At 44.9% G+C, this 23,794-nt stretch overlaps 1 protein-coding gene across 5 annotated transcripts in view; it reads left to right on the top strand.

The window, feature by feature from the left end:
- ASH1L (ASH1 like histone lysine methyltransferase) overlaps positions 1-23,566 on the top strand; it is a 77,774-nt gene extending 54,208 nt beyond the window's left edge. Inside the window, exons 15-28 of one of the 5 annotated variants that reach the window (XM_085560587.1) lie at positions 139-233; positions 716-873; positions 4,134-4,286; positions 4,693-4,747; positions 4,845-4,977; positions 6,748-6,996; positions 9,185-9,271; positions 10,993-11,083; positions 15,839-15,977; positions 17,290-17,462; positions 18,605-18,771; positions 19,674-19,714; positions 20,409-20,710; positions 21,485-23,566. In XM_085560587.1, coding sequence (XP_085416713.1) covers positions 139-233; positions 716-873; positions 4,134-4,286; positions 4,693-4,747; positions 4,845-4,977; positions 6,748-6,996; positions 9,185-9,271; positions 10,993-11,083; positions 15,839-15,977; positions 17,290-17,462; positions 18,605-18,771; positions 19,674-19,714; positions 20,409-20,710; positions 21,485-21,576 — 1,935 coding nt within the window. In that variant the 3' untranslated portion in view covers positions 21,577-23,566. Of the gene's footprint in view, positions 1-138; positions 234-715; positions 874-4,133; positions 4,293-4,692; positions 4,748-4,844; positions 4,978-6,085; positions 6,383-6,747; positions 6,997-9,184; positions 9,272-10,992; positions 11,084-15,838; positions 15,978-17,289; positions 17,463-18,604; positions 18,772-19,673; positions 19,715-20,408; positions 20,711-21,484 lie in introns of those variants that run through there. The other 4 variants (XM_085560586.1, XR_014950058.1, XR_014950057.1 and 1 more) reach the window with 4 other exon arrangements.
- Positions 23,567-23,794: the final 228 nt, after the last annotated feature.

The following is a 23,794-nucleotide window of genomic DNA, read 5'->3' as shown; positions in this document are numbered from 1 at the left end:
GTTTTGTAAATTTTAAACTTGAAACAGAAACTTTAAACAGAAGTACAGTAGAGTAATGCTGCAGGCTCTGTCTCAGGGCTGCTTTGCTGAGTTCTTGGCACAGTTTTTCCTGTCTATCAGAACAATCTCTTTTTCCAGAGGGGCCACATCCCCGAGGAACCCAGTGAAAGCGTGAACGCCCCAACCAGGCTGACACCTCAGCTGCAGATGAAGCCCATGTCTAACAGGGAAAGGTAAGGGCTGATTTCAGGGGGATTTGCCTCAGAAATGGAGTGCTGTGCAAATACTGGTGTCTTCTTCTAGAAGATGGATCATGGTGAAATTTCTGAGGGTGCAGCTTTTAGTTCTCCTTTACCAGCCAGGCTGGAATTGCTCTCCACTGAGGAGAGAAGATACAGGATACACCTCTGAATATCCAGCTTTTCCCCCACATTAAAGAATGAATTTCCCAGTAAAAACAGCTTCTTGAATAGCTGCCTAATCTCTGCAGGAGATAGAGTGCTGTACAAATACTGATGTCTTCTTCTAGAAGATGGATCATGGTGAAATTTCTGAGGGTGCAGCTTTTAGTTCTCCTTTACCAGCCAGGCTGGAATTGCTCTCCACTGAGGAGAGAAGACGCAGGATACACCTCTGAATATCCAGCTTTTCCCCCACATTAAAGAATGAATTTCCCATTAAAACAGCTTCTTGAATAGCTGCCTAATCTCTGCAGGAATTTTGTGCTGAAGCACCACGTGTTCTTGGTACGGAACTGGGAGAAGATCAGGCAGAAGCAGGAGGAGGTGAAGCACGTCAGTGACAGCATGCACAGCTCCTCGCTGTACACGCGCTGGAACGGGATCTGCCGCGACGACGGCAACATCAAATCAGGTGAGGCCACCCCGGGACACAAAGAGTTAAAACTCTCTGCAAATCCATTCTTGGAATGAGTAACTTGCAATGTTGGTACATATTTGTCTTGGTTTGACAAGCCAGGTGTCTGTGAAGGAAGGCAAAAGCCTCCTGTGAAATGGAAAAGGTAAATCCCCTCCCTCTGTGAATTACCACAATTTTCAAAAAGGCTCTCAGGCAAGATATGGGAATGGGAATAATAGTTCTTTACTAGGAGAAAAATTAAATTTAAAAAATAATAATAAAAATGTAATTAGTACAAACAAAATTACTGATAGAGTCAGAAACCTGACACCCTGAGGAGTCAGGGTGTTGGGAATAGTCCAGTTAAATGGTGGGTGCTCCTCCTGGAGGGGCAAATGAAATGTTGCTGAAGAAGGGTGGAGTTTTCCCTGAAGGTCTGATAATAGTTGGGCCTGGTCTTCCTCTGGGGATCCAGCAGAGAAGAAGCTGCTCCTCTGGGAATCCAGCAAAGGGCTGCCCAGTGTCCCAAAAAATGCTGATTTTATGCAGGTAGGATGCTTGGCTCCTCCCTCTGGGTGGAGCATCTCACAATGGATGATGTAACTTTATCAGTCATGCAGTGAGTCATTCCATGGCCCATTAACAGAAGATATCTCCTTGGAGGGAGGCATTGTCCTTGGAAGAGATAAGAAAACTGCCCAACCTCCAACAGATGGCAATAGAATACATGCTTTTCTTACAAGCCAGGACATGAGGCCAGCCCGGGACACAAAGAGTTAAAACTCTCTGTAAATCCATTCTTGGAATGAGTGACTTGCAATGTTGGTACATATTTGTCTTGGTTTGACAGGCCAGGTGTCTGCTGAGGAAGGCGGGAAATGAAAATGAAATGGAAAATGTAAACCCTCTCCCTCCGAATTAAAATTGAAATTAAAAGGCAAAGATAGGGGAATAGGAATAACAGTTCTTTACTAGGACAGCTAAAAATACAAATGTAATAGTAGAAACAAAAAAAACAACCTACTAACAGAGAATTTGCCCTGGCACCCCGTGGGTCGGGGAGGTGGCTGCAGTGCCATTCCATGGTGGCTCAGCCCTCCTGCAGGATCCTGGAGGATCCTGTGCTTCTGCTGGAGCAGGATCCTGCACAAGGGAGGAGTTTTCCTCTGAAAAAAGGAAGATGAGCCTTTTTTCTGGTGGTGGAGATGGGCCTGGGCCCCTCTGGGAATGCAGTGGGAGGAAAGCTGCTCCTCTGGGAATGCAGGGGGAAAAGCTGTTCTGGTGTCCCAAAATCCCAGGTTATATCCAGGTAGGAATTCTTGGCTCCTCCCCGTGGGCAGAGCATCTCCCCATGGGGTGGTGGAATTTCATCAGCCATGCAGGGACACTCAGTGATCCATGAACAGAAGATAATTAATTAATGGCCCATGAACAGCAGAGATCTCCTGGAGGGAGGATTGGTTTGTGGAAGACATAAATAAAACTGCCCAGTGAACAGAAGAGAACTGCCCCACCTGCTTTTAACAGTGTAAAACAGTGTTAATTTTAACAATTAACAGAAGATAACAGATGGAAATAAAATACACACCCCCAACCACATCTTGTAACTCAGGACACATCTTCATTTAATAATCGACGGTGGAGTTGCTGCACCAGAGAAGATGCTGTGGTTGGATCTCTTACATATTTCTGGTTTAGGAAGGAATACTTCGTGTGGAGTGTGAAAATCACGTTCACTCTCCTGGGAAAATTTTAAAAGCTTAATAAAGGACAATAAGAGACAAGGACCATAGAGCAGAGGTTATTATGGCCCTCAGCCAAGAGCACATTGTTATATTCAGGGATACCCCTTAAATACCTTTTCCATTCATTATCTTGCATATTCATAGACTGTTATGCATATGCATAACTAGTTTACATCTTCCAGGAGCTATTTTACATGGTCCCTCCTTGGGTCTGCCTTTGGCTGTGGTTTTGGCTCCTCTTTAAAAAGCATATCTGTATAACAGAGTTACTTTGACATCACATGTATAAAATCCATTTCAACATTTGCAAAAAGCCATGTTATAATAGTCTATAACACATGCTTATATCAGCTATTTCACTAAGCTTAATTAACAATAGAAATAAAAGCTATGTAAAAAAGTTACTTTAACACCACACATATAAAATCCATTTTAACATTTGCAAAAAGCCATATTATAATATGTATCTATAACATATACTTCTCTCAGCTATTTTGTTAAGCTTAATTAACAGCAGAAATAAAAACTATATGTATATAGATAACAAGGTTACTTTAACACCACATATATAAAATCCATTGTAACATTTCCAAAAAGTCATATTATGTCTATAGCACATACTTATATCAGCTACTTCACTACTATGTCTAAGCATAATTAACAAATAAAAAACATATCTTTATAATAAAGTTACTTTAACATCACACATATAAAAACTATATATATAACAAAGTTGCTTTAATATCACACATATAAAAACTATATATACATAACGAAGTTACTTTAATATCACACATATAAAATCCATTTTAACATTTGAGAAAAGTCAATGTTATAATATGTATAATATGTATCTTACACATATCAGCTCTTCCACTACTATGCCTAAGCGTAATTAACAGAAATAAACCCCATATTTTTATAACAAAGTTATTTAGCACCACACACACAAAATCCATTTGAACTTGTGCAAAAAGCCAATGTTATAATATGTATCTATAGCAAATAGTTATCAGCTATTTCACTACTATGTCTAGGCATAATTAACAAATAAAAACCATATCCTTTTAAGTTATTTTAACATCATACATATGAAAACTTTATATATAACAACGTTATTTAACACCACACATATAAAATCCATTGTAACATTTGCAAAAAGCCAATGTTGTAATATGTATCTATAGCACAGTTATCAGCTATTTCACTACTATGTCTAAGCATAATTAACAAATAAAAAACATATCTTATAAGAAAGTTACTTTAACATCACATATTGAAAACTATATATATAATGATGCTACTTTAACATCACACATATAAAATCCATTTGAACATTTAAGAAAAGTCAATGTTATAATATGTATCTTACACATATCAGCTCTTCCACTACTATGCCTAAGTGTAATTAACAGAAACAAACCCCATATTTTTATACCAAAGTTATTTAACCCCACACGTACAAAACCCATTTGAACTTGTGCAGAAATCCAGTGTTGTAACGTGAATCTCTGCCCCTCTCCCTCTCAGACGTGTTCATGACCCAGTTCTCGGCGCTGCAGACGTCGCGCTCGGTGCGGACGCGGCGCTTGGCGGCGGCTGAGGAGAACCTCGAGGTGGCTCGTGCCGCCCGCCTGGCTCAGATCTTCAAGGAGATATGTGACAGCATCATATCCTACAAAGGTGAAGGTGATTCTCTTTAAAAAAATCGCTGTGGGCGTGTTTTCAACCTTAGGAAATGGACTCTGTGAATAGGAAATGCTAGAAAAATAACGGTGTTAAGTAACTCCTGGTTTTTAAAATGTCTTCCCTTTCCAGTAATCACTTTGCTTCAGCCTCAACACAACACCCTGCTTTACCACCAGAATCTGCAGATGTTGCTGTCCTTTGAAATTGATTTTTCAAAATTCCAGAAAAAATCAGAAACTGTTGTCCTTGCGCCACCAACATCCAGAAATGCAGAAGCATTGAAATTCCCCATGGCTCAGATAACAGAAAAGCCTTTTTTTAACCCAGATTGAATGTTGTTAATTGCTTTTCTTTGGAAGTTTCACTCCAGTGATGGCACTAAGCTCTGTTCCTCTTGCAGACTCCTCCAGGCAGGCGCTGGCAGCTCCTCTCCTGAACCTGCCCCCAAAGAAAAAGTAAGTGCTGCCTTCCCAGAGCTGCTTCTCTGATGGATTTGCACAGTGGGAATTGCTGAGTGGCGAGCCTGACATTGTGCCAACATTCCTGTTGTAGAAATGCAGACTATTATGAAAAGATCTCTGACCCCTTGGACCTTGCCACGATTGAGAAGCAGATCCTGACTGGTTACTACAAAACTGTGGAAGCTTTTGATGGGGACATGCTGAAGGTCTTCAGGAATGCAGAGGTGAGGTTCTGTCTGGTCTGATGGCTGTGCACTGGCAGCAGGGATGTGCCCTCCTTTAATGCTCTTACAGGAATGAAAGAAGAAATTTATTCTGGAGGAAGAGAACTCGTGCTGATCCATTCCTGATGAGGGCTCAGTAGCAAATCATGAGCCCTTGACTGCCTTAGGTCAGAGAGAAGGTCAAGGACACTCATGAAGAGCTGACCTAAAGAAATTTCTGTTCCTTTTGGAAGGGATACCCTGTTTTTTCAGTATGAGATGTCATGGAATCACAGAATCATGGAATGGTTGCAAAGGACCTTAAAGCTCATCCCATTCCACCCCTTGCCATGGGCAGGGACACCTTCCCCTGTCCCAGGCTGCTCCAAGCTCTGGGCAGCCTGGCCTGGGACCCTTCTAGGGATCCAGGAGCAGCCACAGCTCCTCTGGGCATCTGTGCCAGGGCCCCTCCACCCTCACAGGGCGGAATTTCTCCCATATAGCCACCCTAAATTTCCTCTTTTTCAGTCTGAACTCATTCCCCCTTGTCCTGTCACTCCAGTTCCTGATGAATGATCCTCCTACAGCTTCCCTGGAGCTTCTTCAGACCCTGCAAGGGGCTCTGAGGTCTCCACACAACCTTCTCATCTCCAGGCTGACCATTCCCAGCCTGGCTCCATAGGGAAGGGGCTCCAGTCCCCTCAGCTCCAGCACTTCCATGTCCTTCTTCCACTGGGGGTCCTGGAACTGGACACAGCACCTCAGCTGGAGTCTCAGGAGAGCAGATGAGAGAGGAAGAATCCCTTTCCTTGATCTGCTGCCCATGCTCCTTTGGATGCAGCCCAGGACAGGGCTGGTTTCTGGGCTGTGAACACACATGGCCAGGGCACATTGACTTTTTGGTCACCCATCACCCCAAGTCCTCCTCCCAGGGCTGCTCTCAGTTCCTCCCCTGTGCACGTCACGTCCATGCACCCGCTGGCCAGAGCCAGGAGGGAGATGGAGATGTCACCCCAGGTTTGGGGCTGCAGCTGCAGAGAGAAACCCTCTTAGGCATGCACATACAGGAGCTAAACAGGATGGCACTTGGAAATAAAGCTTTTTTGGGGATTTTTTGTGATTTTTGCAGAAATACTACGGCAGGAAGTCCTGGGGCGGGATGTGTCTCGGCTGTGCAAGGCTGGCCAGAGTCAGGAGGGAGATGGAGATGTCACCCCAGGTTTGGGGCTGCAGCTGTAGGGAGAACCCCTCCCAAGAGCTAAGCAGGAAATAAAGCACTTTTTTGGATATTTTTGTGATTTTTGCAGAAATACTACGGTAGGAATCCCTGATGGGGCAGGACGTGCCGGCTGCGCACGGCTGGCCAGAGTCAGGAGGGAGATGGAGATGTCACCCCAGGTTTGGGGCTACAGGCTCCCAGGCATGCATGGACAGGAGCTAAACAGGATGGCACTTGGAAATAAAGCTTTTTTGGGTTTTCTTTTGTGATTTTTGCAGAAATACTACGGCAGGAAGTCCCTGACGGGGTGGGACGTGTGCCGGCTGCGCAAGGCCCACTCCTGCCCAGGTGTGCACAGGCAGGATCTAAACAGGATGGCACTTGGAAATAAAGGTTTTTTTGGGGTTTTTTTTGTGATTTTTGCAGAAATAGTACGGCAGGAATCCCTGATGTGGAAGGACATGTGCCGGCTGTGCAAGGCCCACTACTGCCCAGGTGTGCACAGGCAGGATCTAAACAGGATGGCACTTGGAAATAAAGCTTTTTTGGGTTTTTTTTTGTGATTTTTGCAGAAATACTACGGCAGGAAGTCCCCGACGGGGCGGGACGTGTGCCGGCTGCGCAAGGCCTACTACAACGCGCGGCACGAGGCCTCGGCCCAGATCGACGAGATCGTGGGGGAGACGGCGAGCGAGGCCGACAGCAGCGAGACCTCGGTGTGTGACAAGGACAACGGGCACGAGAAGGACGAGGACGTCATCCGCTGCATCTGCGGCCTCTACAAGGACGAGGGGCTGATGATCCAGTGCGAAAAGTGCATGGTGGGTGTGCAGGTGTTAGTGGGGCTCGGGTTGCCAGAGACACCAGCGGTTGTGGGTTGCTGTGAGGTTGTTTATTGCGTGAATATATCGATCTCGAAGGCAAAGAGGTGTTAAAGTCCACGCAGAAGCTTCCTGGCACAGAGTCCCAGGCTGGAGCAGCAGTTGCAAGGCTGCTTTGTTGTATATTGTCCCAGGTTTTGTGCAGGAACTGCAGCAGCAGCAATTGTTCCCTGGTGTGGAGTGTGAGGTTCTGAGCAGCAGCAGGGACCGCAACCTTTCTTCTTTCTTCTTTCTTCCTTCTTCCTTCTTCCTTCTTCCTTCTTCCTTCTTCCTTCTTCTTCCTTCTTCCTTCTTTCTTCCTTCCTTCTTCCTTCTTTCTTCTTCCTTCTTTCTTCTGCAGGGACCGCAACCTTCTTCTTTCTTCTTCTTTCTTCTTCTTTCTTCTTCTTTCTTCTTCTTTCTTCTTCTTTCTTCTTCTTTCTTCTTCTTTCTTCTTCCTTCTTTCTTCTTCCTTCTTTCTTCTTCCTTCTTCTTTCTTCTTTCTTCTTCTTTCCTCTTTCTTCATCTTTCTTCTTCTTTCTTCTTCTTTCTTCTTCTTTCTTCTTCTTTCTTCTTCTTTCTTCTTCTGTTGTCTTCTTCTGTTGTCTTCTTCTGTTGTCTTCTTCTGTTGTCTTCTTCTTCTGTGTTTCTTCTTCTGTTTCTTCTTCACCTTCTCTTCTTCACCTTCTTCACTTTCTTCTTCTTCCTCCTCTCCTTCTCTTCCTCGTCTTCCTCCTCCTTCTCCTCCTCTCTTCCTCTTCTTCTTGATTCTAAAACATTCTTTCTAAACCAATCTGGTTTTGATTCTAATGTACAAAAGTAGCATCAGTTCTTACCTAAAAATCTATTATCTACTTACACAAATGTACTATCTGTTTCCTATCTATGTATTCTGTACTATCATGCAAATCCAAGTCATTTGGAAAAGATGATGGCAAAGAAAAACTGATAAAAAACTGCCACTATTCAAGCTGATATAAAGCAAACATAATAAATACAGTGCCATGGATTTCTTAAACAAAGCAGGTCATTATCTCAACATTTCCTACATGTCTCAGGAAGTTTCCTACAAACTTACTGGAAGGTTTGTAGCTGTAACCTGGTAGGACGTGCAGCCATTCGTGTGCCTGGGGGAGGTTTTGTTTGCTTGAATAGATTTTCTCCCAGCTGGTGAGTGAAAGAATCAAGCTCTGCATGTAGACACTCTGCTGGTTAACTAAAAACCTGGGGGAAAATTGGCTGATGGCATTCATCACATTTTCTCCACCCCTAAATATTCCAAGATATGATCAAATGCAATGCAAGATGCTTAATCTTACTTGCATATTTCCCATCTGCATAATTTATCTATGTGAATAGTTCTATTTACATGAGCAATTTTATTTGTTTTACATGAATAATTCTGTCTATTCTAGTGGCAAGGTTCTGTTTCTGTTGTGTCTAGGACTAAGTTACTGAACTTTAAACTAGGCCTTAGGGCTTTTACTAGCTAGCACAGTTTCTTAAGCCACTTAAAACACATTTCTACTTACTTAAAACCTAAAGCTTAAACTTATCTAAAACTATAACTTACACTTCTACTGACTTAAAACTTAAACCTACACCTCTAGTTGATATCTGTGTGGCTTAATAAATCTTAATTTCTCTGAAGAAATTCAACCCCTGCATTCATTTCCCTCTCTGAAGAACTCAGAGGGGCTTGCATTCCAGCAGGTGAGGAGGAGCCCAAAGGTTTCTCCTCTCTCTTCTCCTCCACAGCAAGTGGAGCTTTTCACCAGCAGTTAATTAATGGCAGCATTAATTAACTCCTCAGGCCTTTAACTTCCTCTCCACAAGAGGAGAGATTCTCTTTTCACAGAGAAAATGCAACTTGCATTGTGCAGGCGAGCTGAAACTGCCTCAGCTCTCTCGGGAGAGAGAAATTAATTTTAAAATTTTGGACTTTTACTGTTGCATGGAGATCTTGTCTGTCTGCTGACGTGGTGTGAAGTAGTTCACATAAAAATCTTAAATTTCCTGTGTGAAGTTTCTTGCTTTCTTTAATATTTGTTGAGAAAATGCAGTTTGCAGCTATAAGCTGTGCCAGGGCTCTGTGACTGGGAGTTTTATGTGTTTTATCTGTTTTATCTGTTTTTATCTGTTTTTCCAGGTGTGGCAGCACTGTGACTGCATGGGTGTGAACTCGGATGTTGAACACTACCTGTGTGAGCAGTGTGAACCTCGAGCTGTGAACAGGGTAAAACAAAACTTCCTATTGCTCCCACAAAACTACAGCAGCTCCTTAGGGCTTTTTTTATATTTGTATTTAGAATTTGTATCTTTTGGGATTGGTGAAGATTGATTTAGGTTCAGCTCCACGAGGGGTCAGTTTTTCTCTGTTTTTTTCTGTTTTTCTTTATGTATTTCTATAGGGTGGTGTGGGAATTGGAAAGATAGAAATCCTCACGGACTCAGGAGGGTTTGATTTGTAGCCTTAGAAGAAGCCTAAATCGATGTAAAAGCAAAATAAACAAACATTGAACTAAAAAAAAACATTAACTTATGCTTCTATAGTTAAAAGTAAGAATATACTTTAAGTAAGTAAGAGAAAATATATTATATTATAGATTATAGATTATATATAATATCATATTAAACAAGATTATAAAACTTTTGATAGCACAGTAATTTAATAATGTAATTGTATAAAATAACTGAATAATTTAGATATTGTAATAAAAACATATGTGTATACATGTAATAAAACCTTATTAGACAAAAATATCTACATTACAATAAAAAGAAATAAAAGCGATACATCAAAAAAGCAAAATAAACTCTATAACAGCCTATTGGCTCAGAAAGTTATATAATACCTTATAACAAAAAATCTATAACCAACTACTTCCTATCTTACAAATCTCACAACCTCTCAAACAAATATTATCTAAATAATATGTTTCTGTTATATCTAAGACTAAGTTACTGAATTTTAAACTAGGCCTTAGGGCTTTTGCTAGCTAGCACAGTTTCTTAAGCCACTTAAAACATATTTCTACATACTTAAAACCTAAAACTTAAACTTATTTAAAATTATAACTTACACTTCTACTGACTTAAAACTTAAACCTACACCTCTACTTGATATCTGTGTGGGTTAATATATCTTAATTTCTCTGAAGAAATTCAACCCCTGCATTCATTTCCCTCTCTGAGGAGCTCAGAGGGGTTTTCATTCCAGCAGGTGAGGAGCCCAAAGGATTGCACGTTCTTAGTGCAATCTGAATCCCATCCCTTGAATGAACACAACACCAACTGCAGCTGGCAGCCCAATTTTGGGCCAATCCTGGTGTGTGGAAAGGTCTGGGACCCTGGCAGGGCTCAGGAACCCCCTGGACAGAGCCCCAGAGACACTGGCTGTGATCTCTGGCCATGGAAAAGAGTTTTCAGTCTCACAGGATGAATTACCAGCTCTGAGTGTTTGATATCAGTAATAATTAAGTGCGGCACGGGTGCAAAAGTAAAATTTTAGGATTCTAGATGAGGGGTCCAAAGGGGACAAGATGGAGGAAATTGGGTGTGCCTTGTCCTTTTTCTCCTTCTTCATGCCCTCCATGTCTCACTGTGGTGTTGGCATTTTTCTGTTGGTTCAGGCTGGGGACACACTGTCCAACGTAGGTGACAGATATTGGCACGTTCTTGTCAATCCAGCCCAGGGAGTTTCTGGTATTTAATGTTTGTCACATCCCACTGAGGGCAGAGCCCCACACGCTGCCCTGCAGGACAGAGCTGGGCAGGGCAGCAGAACATGTGAGAGATAAACAGAATAAACAACCTGGAAACCAGCACAGACCAATTATGACTTTTTTGGCAGCGGGGCTGACAGACAGAGACTTTTACAATCTGGGAATCATCAACACCACAAATTCTGACACTGGTGGGCAGCTGAGCATTCCCTTTTTATTTTTCTCCCTGCAGGAGGTTCCTATGATCCCTCGGCCTCACTATGCCCAGCCTGGCTGTGTTTATTACATCTGCCTCTTGAGGGATGATCTGCTGCTCCGCCAAGGTACGTGCTGCCCCTGGGTCCCTTCAGTGTGCAGGGATCTCTGGCATCACCCTGGCCAAAATATTTCCATTTTTCACAAGTGCACGCTGCCACTTGTGGCATCACCCTGTCCAAAATACTTTCATTTTTCACAACTGCAAGCTGCTACTTGTGGCATCACCCTGTCCAAAATACTTTCATTTTTCACAAGTGCAAGTTGCTCTCTCTGCACTGCTGGGAGTGATACACAGTCAGAGTTCTCACAGGCTGTTGATGAAGAAATGTTAATTAGCACAGCCAGGGCTGTGCTGGCCAGGGGAGGATGACGCTGAGCCAACTGCTGGTAGTTAACATTTAGAAGTAAAGGCCAAGAAAGCTGTTAGATCTCCAGTATTTTAGTGCAGAATGGTCATTAAAACATCCAGCTCATTGCTTGTGTGTTCCCTAAAGCTTATCTCTTCTGGACTGTGCTCTGAATTCCTGAATCTCTCCAAGCAGCTGCCCAATTCAGCTCACAGATTATTGCTTTTTTTTATTTCATGCCACAGATACACACAAGGCTAGAAAGAACCCTTTAGCATTATGAGGAAACTGCTCTTGAATGAGTGAAACCAGCTGATAAGTTTGCTAGAGGGGAATAGGAGAGTCTTCAGGAAAATGGGGAATTAAAAAAGGTCAAAACCCAGCATGTTCATTATCCCATCTGCAAGATTCTGGAATTTGCATTTAGCTCTCCTTGCTGGGTGTTGTTCTGCATTGTCTGCTCTTTCCAGAGTTCAGCCTTTGAGTGTCTCATGGTTTTTTGTTTTTTTTTTTGCTGGAGAGTAACTCACTTCAAGGGCTGTGTCAGAACTTGATTTTACATTTTGTGTTGAAATGGGTGATGTTTTATCTGGGACTTGTGGCATCTTCCAGGTGTTCAGAGCATTAACATAATTTCTGTCACGGTGTGTTAAATTTTACTTGTGTAAAATCTGATCTGATCTTGGTGACCTTAATTGGAGAAATGCCCTTTAAAGAGAGAAATCTCCCTCTGTGGGACATTTTTGGCAGGGGACTAAGGAGACCAAACTGCAGCTGTTGGGCACCAAATGCCTCTGCAGGCACAGGGAGCAGATGAAGCAAATTCCACCCCAAGGTGCTGGAACAGAACATGCAGCTCCAGCAGGGAAAGGAGAAATCCATGACCTTGTTGATTTTTCCAGCCAGAGTCCTCAGGCAGGACCTTTACTGTGCTGTGGGTGTATCAGGCAGCTTGGACAGTGGGAGGAAAAGCTTTTTTTACTCCCTCTGGTGTCTACAAGGCCTCATAATTCCACATTCCGAGGCAAAAACGTGGCCTGCAGCCCTTGAGGCTGTGTGTGGGTTTGCATTTTCCTGGGAGTTGTGGACTGGGAAGAGGTGGATGCTGCCACAGAGCCTGGAAGTGCATTGAGAAGCTGCACCCTGAGTTCCAAGGTTAAGAGCTGATGTTTTGGGGGAAAAAGACTGAAATTCAGCTTTGTGAGTGGTCACACTCTGCTGTGACCAAATCCCTCTCGTTCAGAGGGATCTCAGGGCTGGTTGCAGAACTTGTTTCTTAATTCCGTGGCAATTCTGCTGGAATTGTTGAGTTTTACATCACAGACAAGCTTCCTCTGCAGGAATTCCCTAATTCCTAAACCCAGGAGATGATGCAAATAAAACAGATCTGATCCATCCCTTGGAGTGAACACAGAGTTTTATCTTGGATAGGAATTGATAAACAGGGGTGAGAATGGATCCTGGAAAACCCACATATCCAGAAATTGTAACAAATCATCATCCCCTGGTGCACCAGCAACAGCTGCTGTGTTTTTTCCTTGGCAACTTCATCTTTGAGGTAGAACACCTGTATAAACTGGAATTGAAATCAAGTTTCTTGATCTTTAGAACAAGAGGGCATCTGTCTACATCTCCTTCTGAATGCTCCTTTTTCAGGCAGGCACAATAATGCTGGGCTTGCTTTCTTCTCATGGGAGAGGTGGGGAAGAAGAGTTGAAAAAAGATGGTTTAAAATTATTTACATTACATTTTGCATGATTTTATTGTTTATTATTTTACACCATTACATTACATTATGTTTAATTACATTCTGCTTGGGGCCAGTAGCTCCTCTCAGTATGTTCTTTGTTTTCTAAGAGTCTTTTGAGGGACCCAGCTCCCCAATTTCTTTAAAAGTTCTCCCTAAAGTTGTAAAGGGAAGGTGGTGTTGTCCCAGTTTTAGCTCAGGTGGGAAGAAGACACCAAATTGTGTGGTCAAAATGATAGAGGGAACAGAAGGATCCAGAGGGACCCAGAGAGGTGGGACCATGTGAAGTTTAAGTTGGATATATGGGAGAAATTTCTGCTTATGAGGAGTCCTACAGAGTATCTTTTAAATTTAGACAAGATTGATAAATTAGATTATATGAATGAAAATAGAATTGTGCTTCACTTTAATCCTGAATCTGGTTATAGCAAAACTGGGGTGTTGATGGACACGTTGTTCTCAGTGGTTCCCTGGCATCTTTTCCCCAAATATGCTAATTAATAACACCAATATCCATGGAAGGAAAACAGCCATAGCTACACATACACAAAAACAGGGGGAAAAATGGAGAAAAAAAACACCAGGAGTCATTGCAATTTAATGGGAACATGAGAAAAATGTTCTGCCTGATTCAAAAAAGGCAAAGGGAGTATCAGGAATTGTTATGCACAAAACAGCAGAATGATTGTGCCTTTCTGTGACCTCCTGTGCTGCCTGTCTGCCCTGTGCTGCTCTGACATCCCACTGCACTGGGGATCTCACTACCTGTAAAAACAAAGCTAACAAAGATCATCCGACCTGGATCAACTTTTCTGTGGACAGTCTGCCCAGCTGATTTGGAGGGTGGATGATGAAAGTCTGTGAAATGCTCAGGAAGGTGCAACCGTGCAGAAATTAGGGAGCAAACAGAAATCAGCTGGCAACAGTGAAACTCTGGGCTGTAAAGATGTTTTTTACAAAAGCATAACTAGGCTGTGGCAAGTCTTGTTACAGAAGGGTGGAGAGGTCAGAGTATAAATGATTCCAAAAAAGATTAGGCAAATACTTGGAAGAAGGATTAATCCCCAAAGCTCTAGCCTTTGGCTCTGAAAGTCCATAAACAGCAGAAAGGCAGGGACAGCACGGGGAGGCTTTTCCTTGGCTTGTCTGTTCCTGTGTGACCTCTGCTCCTACCCAGGGCAGGTTTTATAACCTGGGACCTCCCAGGTTTTGGTCATTTTTAGGTAAATAACAGAAGAAGTGGAGTCTCTTCGCAGCCTTGGAAGTGCTGAAGGCCAGGTGGGATGGAGCTCTGAGCAGCTTGGTCCAGGGAAAGATCCCTGCACAAGGCAGGGGGGTGGGTCTGGATGGTCTTTAGGATCCTTTCCAACCCAAATCATTCTGGGATTTCACAGGTCAGAGCAGAGAAATTAAGGGGTGAATTATGGGACAAAATGAATAAATTTAAACCTAGGGGTCACCCTTGAGAAAAACCTTTTGATTGCCAGCAGTGCCAGTTTGTTAGTCCTTTTTGCATTCTCTTTATCTTTTCTGAGCTCTACATCTCATTGCAATTCTGCTGGAATAACCAAAGGCTTGGGGCTTCTCAGGACAAGATTTATTTCCTTAATAGTAAACTTCTCTCTAAGTATCTTCTCTCTCAAAGATTTATTGCAGCCATCACTAATTCCTACACTTTTTCCTAATCATGACTGACGTTTACATATCCTGTGGTTTGTCATGGCTTTGATTCCTTACAGATTGGTGTTTTCAGACTGGGCGTGGAAAGTTATGGGTAGTTTTGCTGTAAAGCTGCTGTGAAAAACATTTTAGTGCTCGTGGCAGCTTCTGCAGTGGGTTTGTTAGCTTTCAGGAGCACACATAATCACGGGATATGATTATCTGCAGGTGCTTTTATTGATGAAGAGCTCTGGGAATCAGGTACAGACCCAAATCTGACTCAGACATGGCTTTCGAGCTGAACATATTTTATATTCTATCCTTATATAACTTACATATTAATTATTAAACTGATATTGTTCTATTGTATACATTGACATGAGTTTCTCATGATCTTTCTTAGGCCCCTGACCACGGTTTCTGATGATTATTCTTACAATTAAACAGTGTTGCTGTCAAGGCAGGACGGGAATGAGAGACTCAGAAGACTGCTGAGAGTAAAACTCTAATTTATTCAAAATACACTGCTCTTTTAAACAGAGCTTCCTAAGGACCAACTCCGTTGGTCCTGAAGTGAAAACCACCCACAGCATTGGTGCAGAGTGCTTGAGGCACAGTGATAGAACTTCACTATAAACAATGTGAAAAACAAGAGAGATCAAGAATTATTTACATTCTTTCCAGCTCTTTCCCAGGCTAGCAACTCTCAGTTTCTTTCTTTGACTGAATCTGAGTCCCACAAAACAGTAATTATATTTAATTACTAACCAATCATCACGTCTAACAGTTATATCATTTATCATGTACTGGCTACACAGCTGCATTTCTAGCAAGGTGCAAGGGCTTTTCATGTACCTAGGGTATTTTTTTTTTTTTTCAGGGCCTACTAAGCTTAATTTTCCTTTTAACCCTAAATCCCCCTTTTTACTATCAGCTTCATGTTGTTCCTATACAACCCAGCATTAGGTACCCGTGTTGTGTTCATTTTAAGGATTATTTCCTCTGCTTCTGGGCGTGCTGGGCTGAAGGCAGGCTCTTCACAGGTGTGTCCTTTGTGCCCTGGACAGGTGACTGCGTGTACCTGATGCGGGACAGCCGCAGGACCCCCGACGGGCACCCGGTGCGACAGTCGTACCGCCTGCTGTCCCACATCAACCGCGACAAGCTCGACATCTTCCGCATCGAGAAACTCTGGAAAAACGACAAGTATGTGCTGGGGGAACCCAGGGCTTCCCTCTGGCTGCCCTGGGACACCCTGGACAGAGCCCCCAGAGACACTGGCTGTGATCTCTGTCCATGGAAAAGAGTTTTCAATCTTACAGGATGAATTACCAGCTCTGAGTGTTTGATTTAAGTAATAATTAAGTGTGGCACGGGTGCAAAAGTAAAATTTTAGGGTTCTAGATGAGGGATCCAAAGGGGACAAGCTGGAGGAAATTGGGTGTGCCTTGTCCTTTTTCTCCTTCTTCATGCCCTCCATGTCTCACTGTGGTGTTGGCATTTTTCTGTTGGTTCAGGCTGGGGACACACTGTCCAACGTAGGTGACAGATCTTGGCACGTTATTGTAAATGCAGCCCAGGGAGTTTCTGGTATTTAATGTTTGTCACATCCCACTGAGGGCAGAGCCCCACACGCTGCCCTGCAGGACAGAGCTGGGCAGGGCAGCAGAACATGTGAGAGATCAACAGAATAAACAACCTTGGAACCAGCACAGACCAATTATGACTTCTTCTTTGGCAATGGGGCTGACAGACAGAGACTTTTACAATCTGGGAATTATCAATACCACGGATTCTGACAACGTGCCACACAGCCTGAGCTGAGCCATCTGAGCCATCCCCCTGGCCTGCCTGTCAAAGCAGTTGTGGAATTACTGTGGAATTCAGGGATTTTGTGGAAGCCTCACCTTATAGATGCAGGAATGAGCAAAGTGCCAGGTGCAGAGGTTGGGGAATTCCAGCTGTGCTCCGCAGCTGCACAGTGGAAACACGTGAGGTTGGAGGTTTAAGCAAAGGGTTAGGGATAGAAATGGATGGATTTCCTCAGTGTGGGTGCAGTGACAGCTCTGCTGTGCCCTCCAAAATGATGCTGGGAGGGTTTGCCCTTGCTGCAGGCAGAACATGGAACACTTGTGTGACTCTGCTGTTCTTCACAGCCAGGTGCAAGAGAGGGAATTCAGAACGAAGCAGGGGACAGTGAGTGAGTTGTGTCACGGGCTGATTGGTGTTTCTGTCCCCTTTGCACCCCCAAGGAGGAGAGGGAGCTCAGAATGAAGCAGGGGGCAGTGAGTGAGTTGTGTCACGGGCTGATTGGTGTTTCTGTCCCCTTTGCACCCCCAGGGAGGAGAGGGAGCTCAGAATGAAGCAGGGGGCAGTGAGTGAGTTGTGTCACGGGCTGATTGGTGTTTCTGTCCCCTTTGCACCCCCAGGGAGGAGAGGGAGCTCAGAATGAAGCAGGGGGCAGTGAGTGAGTTGTGTCATGGGCTGATTGGTGTTTCTGTCCCCTTTGCACCCCCAGGGAGGAGCGCTTTGCCTTTGGCCACCACTATTTCCGTCCCCACGAAACGCATCATTCCCCGTCTCGCAAGTTCTACCACAACGAACTCTTCCGGGTGCCCTTGTACGAAATCATCCCCTTGGAGGCCGTGGTGGGGACGTGCTGTGTGCTAGACCTCTACACCTACTGCAAAGGTGGGAATTAAACACATTCCTTTGTGTTTAAGGAAGCATTTGGGCACTGGGCTGTGGTGGTTTAACCCCTGCTGAAAGCTCAGCATTCCCCCTGTGATGGAGAGGGAACTGGAAAAAGTTAAAACCCAGGGGTAGGGGTAAAAACAGTTTAATGGTTGAAATACATTAAAATATTGTAGTGGTAATAATAATGATAGCAGTAGTAGTAATAGAAAGGGAGGTTACAGGAAGGTGTCTAATATCTGAAGGGGCTTGAAGGAAGGTGGAGAGAGGCTCTTAATCGTGAACTGGAGTGACAGGACAAGAAGGAATGGCTTCAACCTGAAAAAAAGGCAATTTGGGTTGGACACAGAGAGGAAATTCTTATGTGAGGGTCGGGAGGCCCCAGCAGAGGTTGCTCAGAGAAGCTGTGGCTGCCCCTGGATCCCTGGAAGTGTCCAAGCAACCTGGGATCATGGAAGGTGTCCCTGACCATGGCAGGGCATGGAACAGGATGAGATTTAAGGTCCCTCCCAGCCCAAACCACTCCATGATTCTGTGAATAAACCCCAGGAAGCACAAGTGATGCCCAGTGCAGCCACTCCCCAGCAAAAATTGGGGAATGCCAGTCACCCCCACTGGATCAGACCCTCTGTGGTGTGGAATATCCTGGGATCAACTGTCCTGGCCCTGCTGGCAGAGCAGGGGACTCTGGAGGGTCCTGAGCACTGCTGGGCACCACCAGTGTCATCCTCACCCTGAACCAGGCACTGGGACAGATCCACTCTGTTCTGGAAGGAAGGACATGCCCTGGAGCAGTTCCTGCTGCCCAAAGGCCACGGGGGATGTTTGTGTGGTTCAGAGCTGAGGACGCACGATGGCTTTGCCCTGGGACAGGGATTCCTGTTTGAAAAGGGCTCAGAATGGATCCTGGAAAACCCTCATAGCCAGAATGGAAATGAGGGAAGAGAAAATGATGTCAGTTGATAGTTGTGTGTGTGAAAGCTGGGGAAATGTTTGATCAGAGCATTCAGTTTCTCCCCTCAGAGCGACCCTGTTGGGTTCTGAGGGAGAGAACCAACAGGGACACTGTGCCAACCACAGTGATGAACCATGTGTTTCCTCCTCAATCCATGACTGTTTTCCCCTTGTTTTGATGGCAGGGAGGCCCAAGGGAGTGAAGGAGCAGGATGTTTACATCTGTGATTACCGCCTGGATAAATCAGCTCACCTCTTCTACAAGATCCACCGCAACCGCTACCCCGTGTGCACCAAGCCCTACGCCTTCGACCACTTCCCCAAGAAACTCACACCCAAGAGGGATTTCTCAGTAAGTGGCTTTGCTCTCAGCTTCCTCACCTGTTTTTAGGAGGCTGGATGGAGTTCTGGAAAGCTCCTGACTGGTTATAAGTGAAGCTTGGTCAGGCAGAGGGAGCTGATGCTCTGGTGGAGGTCAGGCTCTGGTCCCAGGGAGCAAGAGAAGAGGAAAAGGCCTCAAGCTGTGCCAGGGGAGGGTCAGGCTGGACATCAGGAGGAATTTCCTGATGGATAGGGTGGTCAGGCTTTGGCAGGGGGGTTTGGAGTCCCCATCCAAACCTCCCTCCAAAGCCAGGGAGATTTGGAGTCCCCATCCCTGGAGGTGTCCCAGGAATTCCTGGAGGTGTCACTCAGAGCTCTGGGCTGGGGACAAGGTGGGGATTGGGCACAGCTGGGACTCGGTGCTCTGGGAGGGCTTTTCCAACCTCAGTCATTCCATGATTCTGTGAGTATGCACAGCCTGGGGGGAAAAGCTGGCTGGAAAACAAGCTTGGAAAGAAAACTGGGTGTAACAGAACCTGCAGCTGCGAGGCAGAGAGGTGCTCAAGGGATGGTGATGGTGAGCTCAAAGAAACACACAGCAGCAGATCTGCACACCTGCAAGTGAGCTCTGTTCCTCCTGGAGCAGAGGTTTGTGTAGTGCCTTTGGAGAAGGTTCCAGACTCGTGCTGTGCAGAAAGCAAAGATGATTTTTATCACCGTGGTCTGTGGCTTGAAATTTATTTAGAAGATGTGAAGAATCAGACAAGTCTGGCTCTAATTACATGATTGTGCCTCCTCCTGTGAAGTCCCTTTGAGGTACACCAGCATTTCCAGAGTGTCTTGCATTGGCACATTCACATATTTGATAGACCAGCACTTCCTTCCACTGTGAATTTGATTTGGTATCGATGATAATCTTTATTGTTATTGCAGCCTCATTATGTGCCAGACAACTACAAGAGGAACGGAGGCAGGTGAGTCTCCCCTCCCAGATTGTTGAGAAGAGATGAAATAATGCTGTTTGTTTGTCTGTTGTGCCCCCTCTCCTCCTGCCCCTTTCCCCTGGCTGCTATGGAAAGAAGAAGTTTTAAATTATTTAAAGCTCTCTAAACTTTAAGAGAGATAAAAGGGAACAAGCTGGGAGGGATAGGCAGCGTTAATAATGTACATCAGGAAAAGAAAGGAGCCATTTGAAACTTTCAGAGAGGTAAAAGGGAACAATCTGGGAGGGATAGGCAGCCCTAATAATGTACATCAGGAGGAGAAAGGAGCCATTTGAAAGTCAAAATTAAAAAAAGCAGCTGAGTGAGGAGATGCCCAAAACAGGAGGCTCCAGCCTCCCCAGATGGAGGAACCCAGGTCCTGGACGTGCTGCCCGTGTCTGTGGGGCAGTCAGAGCCCAGATCTGCAAGAACATCCCACTAAGGGCTGGGCCAAAGTGCTTTTGGAGGTAAAATCTTTTGGAACTGAAAAGGAAAAGCCATTTGTTTTTCAAAGCTGAGTTTGGTGCGGTGCAGATAAAGCATTGGTGGGTGTGAGTGCAGGGATTGAGGGAATAAACTGAGCTCCAGACAGCTCCTACCCATGGATGAGTGCTGGACTGGCTGGGAATTATCCTTTCAGGTGAAAAACTGCTCTTCAAACCCTTTTTTTTCCCCCCCCGGCAAGGTCATCCTGGAAATCGGATCGCTCGAAACCGCAGATCAAAGACTTAACCCAAGAGGAGGATTCCCTGCCCCTGATGGAGGAGGTGCTGGGGGCCCCTGAGCAGGCTCCAGGGGAGGTGCCCAGCCCCGAGGAGCCCGACAAGGAGCCCGTGGCCAGCGAGAGCTGCCAGGCTGAGAAGAAGGGGGACGAGAACCCCTCGGACACGAGGCCGCTCTGCAGCCCCGAGGAGCGGCGGCACCTCCAGAGGGAGAGGCTGAACCAGATCCTGCTCAACCTCCTCGAGAAAATCCCAGGGAAAAACGGTGAGAGTTCAGGCTCTGCTTGCACAGCCCCTGGGTCTGCTGCAGGTCTGGGGTCGCCTGGCTGAGCTGTGTTGATAAAATGAATGTTTTTGGCTGAATTTCTTGCTAGCGGCCGTTGGGAAAGTTTTCCTTTGCAACAGAAATCCACTAAATCCAAGTGAAATTTCTTGCAACTATGACACTGTTTTGTATAATATTTTAAATTTTTTTTTGTGTAATATTTTTAATGACCACAAAACCTTTCCATAAACTTAATTCCTCCCCTTCACTCCGTATCTGCAACGGAGAAACTTAGCAGACAAGCCAGGAAAGACTGAGGGGAATTTGGAAAGTCTCTTTTGACCTTTCGTGAGCTTTCCTTTGGTTCTGAGTACCTGCTGTAGTGGGATGAGGGATCAGGGTGAAGTGTGACCCTGCTTTTAAATTGTAGCCCGGACGAGCTCTGTCCAGTCTCTTCCAAATTCTGGCAGTGCCAAAAAGTCATGGACTGATGCTTCATTTGGGTTGGGAGGATTTTTGGAGGTGTGGCTCAGGGCTTGGTCACTCATCACCTTGTCCTGGCGTGTTCTGGATTTCCTGGAGGGGAACACCCTTGAGAGAAGCAGGAAACAAATTCTGTGTTCGAGGAGCGACGCGAGGCAGCGCTCGGGGCGACGGGGTGGGCATCACTCACAGCTCGGAGTCGATGATCCCGGAGGTGTTTTCCAGCCTCAGTGACCCTGGAATGACCGAAATGCCCTAAAATCCCCTTGGTGTCCCTGTGCTCTGTTGCAGCCATCGACGTCACCTACCTGCTGGAGGAAGGCTCGGGCCGAAAGCTGCGGCGCCGCACTCTGAGCATCCCCGAGAGCAGCTTCAGGAAGTGACCCAGGAGGGGCAGCCGAGCTCTGGGGTCTGCCAGGGCTGGGGGCAGCGCCCTGGGCAAGGGGAGGCAGCAGCAAAGTGACAAAATACAAACAGTGGCACCTGGGGGGCCGGGCCGGCACGCTGCCCACCCTGCTCTGCAGCGCTCGTGGTGTGTGTGTTGGTGGGCGTGCCTTGTATTGATGTTAGGTACTGAGGAAACCTCGTGGTTATTGTCCAGGATGGTCAAATTTAATTTATTTGCGCTTGATATTCCCACTCAGAGGAGAAAAAAAAAAAACAAACAAAATTTTTAAAAAATAATAATAATAGGGAGGATAGAGGAAAAGGACTCTGAGGAGGATGTTCCCCACGGTCACTGCTAACCTGGGATTGTACCAGCCACCCTCAGCACTCCAGGCAAGGGAATCCAGGAATCCAGAGGGGAGAGGAAAGGCCAGCAGTGGCTTAGAAGGAAAAGCTGCCCCGAAGCCGTGGCCTGTGATTTGCACAAGTTCCAAGGAGAGAGAGCGACGTCCCCAGCGGAGCCGAGGGACAGCTGGGCTCGTGTCCCTGCGGCCTGTGCCAAGGAGAAGCTTCCAGAAGCCCTTGGAGCGGGGCAGGAGCGCTGGGAAGAGGCACTTGCTGTGCAGGGGGGAGGGGGTGGGTGGGGGCCTGAGGGGTTTTGGTTTTTTTTCCCCACTTTTTTTTTTCCCCTGCGGAGAAATTTTATAAAAAGCGAAGTCAGCTCCTGACGCCACCATCGCTGTTGGTTTTTTTGATAAGCTGTGGTTTCTCGTGTGTCTCGTGTGTTGTGCAAATTAAAAAAAAAAAAAAAACAAAAAAAAACCCGTTAAAAAAAAAAAAAGGAAAAAAAAAACAACAAAAGAAGGAAAAAAAAAAACAAACAAAAAGAAAACAACAAAACCAACCCAAGCCAGGACCCTTTCACTCCGTCAGGCGAGTGTTTGTCGTGAGCTGTGGAATTTTCGGCTGCTGACACTACCCTCGTGTGCTGGTGGACAGCGAAGGGCCCCACGCATACCCAGTCCTGTTTTAGGTGTTCTTATAAGAAATCCAGTTTTTAATGTGCCAAGTTGTATATATCTGCTGCGTGGATGTAAAGCAATACCGTAGTTCCATGTTCCTTTTTATTGGACCAAGCTCGTCCTAATGTACATTCTTGTTATTATTATAATTATTTTACTCTTAGTGGAACATGACTCATTCCATTAACTTTTACGTGTTGATTTAAAAAGAGAAAACGAAACAAAAAAAAAAACACACACACAAAAAAAAAAAAAAAGAAAGGAAAAAAACCCTTTGAGAAAAAAATATTTTATTAAAAAAAAAAAAAGAAATAAGAAAATAGTTTGGAATATTTTCTTACTGTAGAGAAGCACTGTACAGTACCAGGAACCCTGAGTATAAAATACTCGTGCGTGTAGTAGGAATATCGCATGTCCAAACCCTCAAGTTGTCTCATTTAGTTTCAAACAGAAATCATTGTCTCAAATGGTGTTAAACACTAAAAAGTTTTTAAAAAAAATAAAAAAATAAAGTGCGTACAGAAGCGAGAACACTAGCTCTGTCATTTTATCTTTCTTTTGTTGAAAGACTAAACAAAATGTTTTTTAGACAATCAAATGTTAGGTAAGTGCAAAGAATTGTTTTTTCTTACTGGTGTAGAAATTAATGACTTTTTTTATTTTTTTGGTTATTTTATAATACTGAGCAGACCCGTGTGTCCCCAGGATCGCCGCCGGAGCCAGGAAGCACTACGTTACTGCAAATAGAGCTGAACCTTAGTCTGCATGGGTGTAGGCTGTGTGATTGCTGAAAATAAATGCTGCTAATATATTTCCTTTTTACAAAGCATATCTAAATAGATCATTGTTTTGGATGTTAATCTTTGTAAATTATGTATTACCAATTTTAACATTGGATGTAATTGCATAAAAAGCCTGCGTCTCAATCCTGAGAGTCGAGTATTAAATGGAAAATCTTTTCCTACGGCTGGCTCGGGGGGTTTTCTTTGGCTGGGAGCGTGGATGTGCCAGAGGGTCTGGGCAGGGATCCGGGGAAATCCAGGGATCCACGGGGAAATCCAGGGATCCACAGGGAAATCCCTGGGATCCACGGGGAAATCCCTGGGATCCATGGGGAAATCCATGAAATCCGGTGGATTCACACGGAAATCCATGGGATCCACAGGGAAATCCGTGAGATCCACAGAAATAT

This window comes from Lonchura striata, chromosome 25 (assembly GCF_050655825.1).
Source record: "Lonchura striata isolate lonStrDom1 chromosome 25, ASM5065582v1, whole genome shotgun sequence".
Lineage (NCBI taxonomy): Eukaryota > Metazoa > Chordata > Aves > Passeriformes > Estrildidae > Lonchura > Lonchura striata.
This window is presented reverse-complemented; position numbering and strand designations above follow the sequence as displayed.